The following is a 10,540-nucleotide window of genomic DNA, read 5'->3' as shown; positions in this document are numbered from 1 at the left end:
TTGAGTTGTAAGTTATATGGGGGCCCAAAGAGATTGTCTGAATACCTTTTAGGTGCTTTGCTGGTAAGATCTTCGTGATTAAGTAGTAAGATTACATGGGCAAAAAAAATAAAGTAGTAAGATTAGATTAGAGGTGAATTAAGTACACCAATTACAGATTACTATATTTTTAAGATCACATAATATTCATGTGCAATCCCACAATCTCTTTCACAAGTTTTTTTAGATGCATAATAGCCGTCATTTGCACTTAAAACTATATAACTTACATTCCATTCCAAATCTCTCTTTACCTGCTCTCGCCTTTTTAAATGACTACAAAATACGAATTGAAGGGCCCCCAAAAGCAAAATTCTCATGGGATTAGCTAGTTGGCTATGGCAAAATATCAATAAAATGATATATGAAATCAGGATCACTTTAATAAATACAAAATGGGAACACCTCAAAGTTTACATGGCCAATGAAACAAACTGCTTTCCATCGATTCAGTAAGCAAAGCAAATCAAATCATCAAACACAAAATGATATCGATATGACAAACTATACAAGTGTATGTGACACATACAGCATGATCAGCACACTTCCTACTATGTATACATGAGCCTTGATGAATGAATGATGATCCCCACAAACAGCTCAGCTCACCTTTAAACTTAACATGTAGTCCTTTAATGCAAGCTTCATAGTTCATATGCAGCCCACAAGCCAACAACCTACTATGTCAAGAAAATGGAGTCCAGGAGGATACACTATTGGCCTCCAAACCTCGGTTTGCAAATCCCCGTGAGCCGTGCTTTTCAGGTGTGTATTGACAATAAAAGAGCAGGGACGCTCAGTATGCACAAACTAAACAAGATTATACGGCAACGGCTTTACCAGTTAACCCGTCATGAAGCTGCAACGAACCATCTTTCATCAGGTTGAGGCTCAAACTCTTGAATCTCTCCCTTGAATACTGTCGAGATGCCTTTCTCCAATCTGTTCCAGTTTTCATCATGGCAACAAACTCCTCGTAACTGATACGTCCATCCTGATATTTTGCAGAAAAAGGAACAATTAGTACAGTAATAATAAATGGACCCATAGTGCAAAAATACTGAAAAATAAAAGGAAGTATGGAGCGAGTCCAGTATTAGTAAATACAAAAGATGAAAATGTCACCGAACAAAAATACAAGAAAAGGCTAGAAAGTCACACCTTGTCAGTGTCGACCTCGCGCATGATGTCATTCAGTACATCATTATCAGTTTCACCTGATTCATCTGCTAAACATTCCCTTAGCTCACCTAATTCAATATATCCACTTCCATCCTTATCAAAGAATACAAATGCTCTGCGGAGATGTTCATCATTCTCCATCCTCTGCAAGTGAATCGTCACTGCTGCAAACTCTCCATAGTCCAGAACTCCATTCCCATCAACATCAGCCTACACAAAAATCAGAAGGTATTACTTCCAAATTCTAGGCCACCATTAGATGATTATCCAGTTAAAATTAATTGGATTGAAAGTTAGATGATACAAGTTCAAGGGGCTAATTGCATGATGTTTGAAGCATGAAGATGAAGAACTTTTCCTAAAAGCCATAACCGGAATGATAATGAGACCACATACATGCAAAAGTTATAGCAAAAAATTGAAACAAAATGAAACACTTCTCAAATGAATTTAAAACCAGAGCTTACCACTTCCATCAGCATCTTAATCTCCGGTTCAGCTAATTGTGAACCGACCTTGTGAAGCCCAGTCTTCAATTCCTCATATGTTACTTTTCCATCTTTGTCAGTGTCCATCAATGTAAACATGTCTCTGATTACTTCTACTTCTTTAACAGACAAGTGTTCTGCAATTACCTGCAATATTCAATTGGAAAAGAATCCCAAATGGTTACATATATTTTGTGAATCACATTCACTGCAATAGCAGTCAATACTTTAGATGAAACTCAGAAATGGCCAGTTACAGATGCTTACTCGCAAGGCCTTCTTTTTGAATCTATTCATTACGGAGAACTGCTTGAGTCTTGGCCTCACAATATCTCCTAATGGAACGTTTGGAGCCTTCTTTGCATTCTGTAACCATGGATGTTCTACAATCACAAAAAGTGAAGAAAAATTCAGTTCGCCTATTTCATGGAAAACAATTCATGTTGCATTATTCAATCTTGTGGCAGCATAGACATAGCAAAAACTCACAAATTCACAAATGCTTTCTTGTTTAAGCAAAATTCATGCCACACTGATAACCAAAGACAATGGATTCCTCTAGTTTGCTCAAAGAGTGAACAGAAATTGTTTTGAATTTTCTCAATTGTTTACCTTGGCTGGGGGACTACAATCGCAAAATAGCAAGAGTAAATCAAGTTAAATTGACTTTGCTTCAAGGGACATATTTCTGGTGAGCTAGCCGTTGAATCTCTACTGTTGAAGCATATGACACTAAGAAATCTGAAGTTTTTTCATGAAGAAATCAAATAAGTGTTTCATATTCCCCAGTCCAGCACTATTCCTATATACAGATGACTGCAAATAACATTCATGCTAATTGTTTTAGAACCTGACTAATTTTCATATCCATAACTATTCCAAGCCCAAAGCAACTCAACTATGGATTTCATTATCCAACAAATCTACCATTTCTTCTCCTTTTGTATTTTGATGAATAGGAATTTATTCAATCAATGAAACACTCTACAGAGCAGTACAACACTACGACCCAACCTCTAGAAGGAGGATAGGAAATAATAAACTCCAAAACAGGACCAAGCAACAACAAAACAGAAAGCTGAACTGAAACAGGACTACAAAAGTAGCATAGGCTTCAAAAACATAGGGAAATGCTAGTGGTTACAAATATGACTAATAGTTGGAGATCTAAGTAAGCCTTTCCAATCAGAAGCTCCGATTCTAATAGCTTCCACTATTAAATAAAGCAGCTGATCCTCTGTCTTATCCAGAATTTGACAACTTCCCACGGTAAAAATGATACAATATGCAAGAAGAACGATCCTTAGTTTTAATACAATATGATATTTGGGGCCTGCACCTATTGCTACTACAAAGATCTTGTTGCTATATCGTTTTTATCAATGATTTCTCTTGTTTTACTTGACTTTATTTATTGTACAGTAGGATTTGTGACAATGATTGAAACACAGTGTTCTTGTGACAAAAAAAAATACTTAATTCATTTTATGTTACTTATTTAACAAAGAAGAAGAGTGCATAATTCATCACCAATCAATACAATGCAATTGCTATCCAAATGTTGAAACATGAACGACTATGCAACTCTCTCACTCTCAAATGGCAAAAGATTAATATTCAGTAACAAACAATACTTAAGGACTTACCAAGCACCTGTTGAGCAGTCAAACGTTTTCTAGGATCCGGCTCCAGCATCTGCCGAACAAGGCTTTTAGCACCCTCCGAAATCTGAGGCCAGGGTTCCCTCTTGAAATCAATCACCCCCCTCAAGATTGCAAGAGCCACACCCTGCTCAGTTTCTGTCGCAAGGATTTCAAAAACAGAACAACAACTTTACAACTCCAAAACTAAAATCAGAAATTCACAACAATGGAAAATGAGCAGGCTTAATCATATTGGGGAACTAGATTTACTAGAATACCTGCCCAAAATGGAGGAACCCCACATAACAAAATGTAAAGAATGACTCCAGCGCTCCATATATCAACCTCTGGTCCATAATTCCGCTTCAAAACCTCTGGTGCCATATAGTACGGACTCCCCACAATCTCCATAAACCTTTCCCCTAAACACACACACAAAAACCCCCAGTTCAAAAATTCAATCTTTAAAACCCATCAAGCAAAACCACAAAACCCCAAATAGAATTCACCAAAAACAACAAAACCCACCAACGTACCAGGCTTAAAAAACACCGAGAGTCCAAAATCGATGGCCTTAAGCTGCGAGTGCTCCTTCTTGTTAGAAAACAAGAAGTTCTCGGGCTTCAAGTCCCTGTGCATAACCCCATTGGCATGGCACATCCTCACCACCTCAGCCACAGTCCGCGCCACGTTGGCGGCGGCTCGTTCACTGTAATGCCCTCTGGCCACAATCCTATCGAAAAGCTCACCGCCTTCGCAAAGCTCCATAACCAAGTGCACGTTCTCGTTGTCCTCGTACGTCGCCTTCAGCTTCACTATGTTTGGGTGCTCCGGCAGCGTCGACATTATCGCAACCTCGCGCCTCACATCCTCGATATCCACCTAAACAACAACCAAAACCCAAAATCACATAAAACGAGCAAACGAGACAAAACGACATGTCATTTTTCCAGGGCTAGCTAGCTACCGCTGTTCTGAGCTTCCGTTTGGATATGGACTTGCAGGCGAGGGCTTGTTTGGTCTCGCGGTCCGTACAGAGGTAGGTGATGCCGAACTCGCCCCGGCCTAGTTCGCGGCCCAGTATGTACTTGTCGCCGATCCGAGTCCGGTGACTGAGCGGAATCACGTCCTTGAGTACTCGGATCGGAGCCGGGGACCGGATCGGGTCGTCGGAGTACGGGTTGGGCCGTCGCTCTCGGGTCTGCTTCTTCTGCGTGCTCTTGTCGTCGATGACGTCAGCTGTGAGGCAAGCGTTGCAGTTACCCATGCTGTGAAAAACGTCAGCAGCAGGCAGCAGCCTACTCTTCTTCAACTCTGAAACGCACAGAGACAGAGTCACAGAGCAGAACAACCTCCTCTGTGAGGCTGCTCCTTGATTTCTTTATGCCAAAACGAGCGCGTTTTGGGGTTGCTGGTAGTTGTGGTGGTGCCGCCGCGTAGGTGTGTCTCTGTCCGATGTGGAAGGACCGAGAGAGAACACGCGGGTGATATCAGTTGAGAAAAAAACTGAAACGCTCTGGCCTTTTTGGAAAATAAATGAATTAATTAAAAGCCTTGTTATTTGACTTTTAGTCTTTAATCCTCGGAATTAGATTACTGCCTATGGGTTAATTACTCCGAAATTTCGTATTTAGCCCTTGGAATTTTTTGATTTTCAGTTTTACTGTGGTTTTGAGAGTCAATAAGAGAGTGTCCGATGTTGGAGGGAACATGGGCGTGTGGTATGTCAATGTTTTCAACATTTGTGATACTACTGTGAATCACATAATTTTTGTCAAGCTAATATCACATAACTGTGTCATGTGATATTATAGCTATGTTTTAAATTGTTTCATATTTCTCTCACGTCGGATTTTCAGTTCCTTATTCAAGTTGTTGTGAATATATGACAAAATTTTGTAATAATATGACATATTGTTGTGTATCAAAATTTTGATAAATATCATATCCACTTGGCTAATAGAAAATATGACAAATTTCATAGAATAAGATATTTAAAATATGAGACGTAATTTAGAAAAAGAGTGAGTTAAAATAAGATTTGGAGATAAAGTGAGATATAAGACATTAAGACATAGTTTAAAAGGCATAGATATAATTAAGCCTATTTTTAAATCACATTAGCCGACAACAATGGTAATTTATGTATGTTTGTTACATTAATTATTATCTTTTTTTTTTGCCGAGATTAATTATTATCTTTTTTTTTTGTCTGAAGATTAATTATTATCATTAAGGTAACTTATCTAGTGTTTTTATTTTTTGGAAATGCTAAGAGTTTTAATTTTTTTTTTCAATTTATGTCATTATTTTATTGAATATGATTTTTTTTAAAAGTTTTTTTTTAATATTTAATATATAAATATTATGTAAGTTAAAAAAAATAAAAATATCTTAGCACTGCTGTTTTTTATTTTGGGGGCCAAGTATCAGTGTTACTTCGATTGTGATTAAAGAGAACTTCTTTTTTGTTTGGTCAATATTCTGATTGGGTTTAGAAGGTCAGCTTTAAGCTGGAATTTTCAGCGACCGACCACACCATGATTGGCTCACAAATGTGATTTCATAATAAAGGTACCAAATAATGTCAGCCGTTGATGTATGGCTAATAAATTGGTGAATGACGTGGAGGGCTCGAATCGGATGGACAGTAGTTGTTGGAAGTTGTTCACCGGTTGAGAATTTATAGTGTACGAGCGTTTGACTTGGTCAACAGATACGTCCATTGTATTTGTCTTGATCGGAAATAAAAATGAAATTATTGGAATAATTAAATACGATTAGGCTGTTCTGGCTGTTACAATTGGCGCGCAGAGACGAAGCCATAGTTTCAGTCTTGTAAACTGGGTTTGACTATTTGACATGTGATGTGCGTATTAAAATATAGGCTTTATTCCATGGATTTAGGTGTTCCGGATAAGTTTATGGATTCCAATAACTGTTCCCAAACACATTTAATCCAAATTATAAGACTATATAATAAACACATTTTCTTTGTTTAACAAATTAGATTATTGTTATGCAATTATAAATAATGAGATTAAATCATGCAGCCTTCTTCTACCCTTATTACTAAATACATTTTTTTGGTTTAAGACAACGTTATTAGCACTAGTCATTCAAACTGTTACAGCTAAACTCAATATCTTACAGCAATTATTGAGTAACCCAGTTGAAAGTGTTGTAGAATTACCCACAATATATCCAAGTTTAATCTTTTCTCTTCAACTAAAAAAAAAACTCAATATCTTATAATTTTTTTTTTACACTTATATATTTGCATGCAATAAGCTAAAAAATGTAGTGTAAATAGCATTGTCTTTTTGTATATCGAAGATTTGTGAAGAATAATTGCTTTCGACAAGTTATTGTAATTGTAAAATTTATAGATCTCAGCTCTTAAAACCGAATTGTAGCTTGAATTTAATTTGTGGGTTTGGTTGTACAATTAATAACCCATTTAATTAAGAAGAGATTGGTCAGGAATCTCTCAGAATAAGGTTGAATATATAATTAGTATTAAAATCAACCTTGTATGAAGTATATGTGTGTACATGGGATTTTTAGAGAAAATAAAAGGATGACAGAGATGCAATAAGGTCAAGACTCAAGAGTAACAAAAGGGGCAGGGGGGTGTGGCAGTAGGTGGTGACTTAGTCAAACATGAAGAGGTCCATGAATGGGAAAAGGCCACACAAATGGAAAATTTAATATTCCATGCGATTAAAGTCAACAAAATGATGACATAGATATCTTCTTTACTGAAAGCTACTATACATGATATGATGTTGGTTTTCCTCCTTCCCAAACAAGCCCTTACTTTACCTCAAAGTAATTTGACTGGGGAAAGTCCAAGTAGAAAGCCAATCAAAGCACTTTTCTTCTAGTAAATCAAGTAATTAAGTAACAAAAATGTTAGGAATATCAATTTTTTTTATATCACATTTCTTCTTATAGATGTGAAACTATAAATGATCGAACTCTATCTTTATTAAAGAGTTGGCTGATACATCTGTAGTAAAAAAAAAAGTGGTATCTTTAATTCTTATTCATTAAATAAAGTACTGTTTTAATTTTCACTTGTCATAATTAATTTTTTTCATACGAGCTGGTTCCAACTACTGAGTATGCATATATAGCTCATTTATCCAAATTAGTTGGGAAGGGGATGGTTGTGTTTGAATCTTAGCCATACATGCAAGGCTATTAACATCACCATTAACTAAGCTACAAAGCTAAACTATACTGCGTTGAAATTGACATGTGCTTTCATATTGTAATCATGGCTTCCATTTCCATAATTAATGATCTACGAGGGCTTGTAGCTATAGTGATAATTAGAACTAGAACTTTTTTTGTTCTTAATTAACCTAAATAGTTATATAAAACACCATATTTCCCTAAATATGACAATTAAAAACCAAGCACAATAATTCAAGGCTTAAGTATTCTCCACCACGACATATTCTCTTTTATATCATATATGTTCCAAGTGTTATAATCATGAATATATTGCTTATTGCTAAACTATCACCCTAGCTAGCTAGCTATTATATGCATTTAATCTAACATTGAGATATATTATACTACAAACTGACAATTTGAATCATTCAATATGTATTCATAAAAAGAGAAACATTAATCAAGTAGATTAATTCACATATTACTATATGCATTACCCTTGTTTCAAGATATGTGGGGGAGAAGTAATGGAAAGGTTTTTGACTTTTTCACATTTGTGGGACATTCTATGGTCAAATCATGACATGTGTATAAGTACTAATCTTGTGAAAAATCTGCTACACAAGAAGAGTGTTTTATTTTTCTTTTACTACAAGTAAGATTTAAATATAATATGTGCACAATCTCATAAATCAATTTTGTTAATTACTTAATTAGACCATAATATATATGTAGGGCCATTCCTAATATATAAGGGGCCCTCATATAATTTGGTTAGAGAAAAGCTTCCTCCATGAAGGGCTTTTTGCATTGCATGCATCTCTCTCTCTCTCTCTCTCTCTCTCTCTCCTATGATATGAGCTGCTAGCTAGCTAGCTAGATAGCTATATGGGTAACACTTTTGAAATTAGATTAAGGGGGATGAAAAAGTTTATAATCTTACTTTGTGCAGTAGGCGTGGGGGTGAGCTGGGAAGGAACATGCTTTTCTTGAACCCATCACCAAACATCATCATAAACCCCAACATGGTCGGGCTTACACTTTTTCACTTGGAAAGTTGCTAAAACTGGATGGCCTACTATTCATGCCAGGGTATAAAGCCTTCCTACCTACGTGAGTGAAAAAGGAGGCCTTAATTTGCCTTTCCTTCATTATTCATTACCGAAATTTAATATAAGCTTCTATCCCCTTCCCATCTCTATCTCTTCCCCATTTGGCTAGCAAACTTTATTTTTGGGAATTTCATTCTCATGCACTCATGCCCATTCCAAAAATGTACCTATATATGAAATATTGAAATATGATAATAAATTTCATACTTATCTTAAGCTTTAGTTCCGAATTCTCATAGTCTTTCATTCTTTTAAAGCGAACAAAGAATTAGCATTATTACAATATATATTTATATATAAAGCTAAGTAAATAATGCTCAGTTCTTTACATGTAAAGAATCCGAACTATTTATTTAATTTACAAATCAACCACAATAAGACAAATCTTGGTTAGATAACATATGACCAGGCTATTCAAGTGCGAATGTTTGCATATAGTGTTGATTCGTTGAACGCTCAGTGACTATTGCCAAGCATTCGGCAGTATAAAATTTGTTTGCATTGAATGCTCAAATTTGGTTCGTTGACTTTTATGTTAAGGTTTAACTTTATAATTTTGAACAAATTTAGAATCCACAAATACCATTCTACACCTATGAGGGTATGGGGTGAATTTGTCGGGTGATGGGGTCAAAAACGGGTATAGAAAGCAACACTCAAGAAATGATCGTTGGTTGCAAACAAAATTGGTGGTGTTACCAAGTGCTCGATATCAAATGCGAACATGCGCACGTTTGCACCTGAACTGCTTCGAACATATGACTATTAGTAAGTACAAAAGTTGAAGCTCAAGATTTTTATCACACTCTTACTAAAACATCGACATGGATCGATAACATTGCCGAGAGAGTGGTTATTACATAGTGGGTGGGTACAGGGTGCTCAAGCACAGCCTTGTCTGAGAAACTTATTATGGGCCTATAGGATCCACAGTTAGCAAACTCCGCTGTCAATACTCAAGGCACTCAAGGGTACTGGGCCTAGGTCATCAAATTCAGAATATGGGCTGGCCTTATTGGTAATTGGACTTCGGCCCGCCAATTTTACCAAAGAAATAAAAGGTCTCATACAAATATACAATGCCCTCGAAAAAAAGAGTTAATAATAATGAAAAATATTTAAAAGACTCACAATTACCGGAAAAATAATTATAGCATATTTACAAAGATTTTTTCTTGAACAACAAGAAACGTTTGACTGTAATTAAAAATAGAAAACAAAAATATTTGAGTGTTTGACCATTAGTTGTCCTGTAACATAAGGTCCCGGTCCACGTCGACAGCTACCATGCCAGGTGCAATCCTATGGCGCAGCTTCTGCATGAGCTTTTCGGCTGCGGCTGCACTATGATAACCGTTGGATCCACAAAATTTTTGGATTTGAGATCCCATTTCATAATTTTTTTCTCTCTAAAACAGGCTATTTGAAAAATGAAAAATACCTTCTCTTTTCTGCCTTTTCATTCAATTTGTCTCGTATTATTCTCATTTTTGTAATATATATTTATGATCGGAGTCATTATTTTTTAGATATTATTTTAAGTATTATTTTTATAAAAAATTAACTAAATCATAAATTATTTACTTACGTAGCTATTAATATTAATTTTTTAGAGAGATAATTTTTTAAAAATAATATAGAAAAATGAACGACTTAAATCAGAAAACTATACTTTGGAATAACCATAAAAAAATATATCGAAAGAGAAAATATAATAGAGAATATACGGTATATACCTAACATTTCTCTCATAAAATACCAACTTCCTAAAAAGTTTAAAGCTTTAGTAAAATTTCGTTGTTTCAATTAATAGCAGGAGGGACCCACACATGGAGGATGGAGATTTGTCAATAAAAAAAAACAGAAGAAGGTCAAATTTTGACCAAGCAAGCAA

At 35.7% G+C, this 10,540-nt stretch overlaps 1 protein-coding gene across 1 annotated transcript; it reads right to left on the bottom strand.

Annotated features, from left to right (window-relative positions):
• Positions 1-397: 397 nt before the first annotated feature.
• Positions 398-4,861, bottom strand: LOC147274884 (calcium-dependent protein kinase 10-like). The gene is made up of 8 exons (XM_086256910.1): positions 4,320-4,861; positions 3,889-4,234; positions 3,631-3,774; positions 3,356-3,508; positions 1,977-2,092; positions 1,689-1,856; positions 1,201-1,431; positions 398-1,033 (listed from the first exon to the last, which is right to left on the bottom strand). Exons 1-8 carry the CDS (start codon positions 4,617-4,619, stop codon positions 860-862), a joined length of 1,632 nt encoding a protein of 543 aa, XP_086113036.1. The 5' UTR covers positions 4,620-4,861; the 3' UTR covers positions 398-859.
• Between the last annotated feature and the right edge of the window lie 5,679 nt (positions 4,862-10,540).

Source organism: Dryas octopetala, chromosome 9, assembly GCF_963921425.1.
Source record: "Dryas octopetala chromosome 9, drDryOcto1.1, whole genome shotgun sequence".
Taxonomy (NCBI): domain Eukaryota; kingdom Viridiplantae; phylum Streptophyta; class Magnoliopsida; order Rosales; family Rosaceae; genus Dryas; species Dryas octopetala.
This window is presented reverse-complemented; position numbering and strand designations above follow the sequence as displayed.

Coding starts and splice junctions, on each gene's coding strand:
- LOC147274884 (XM_086256910.1), bottom strand. CDS start 4,619: ATGGGTAACTGCAACGCTTGCCTCACAGCTGACGTCATCGACGACAAG. Junction 3,509..3,630: donor GGTTCCTCCATTTTGGGCAG/GTATTCTAGTAA, acceptor TCCTTGCGACAG/AAACTGAGCAGGGTGTGGCT. Junction 1,034..1,200: donor GCGAGGTCGACACTGACAAG/GTGTGACTTTCT, acceptor GCAAAATATCAG/GATGGACGTATCAGTTACGA.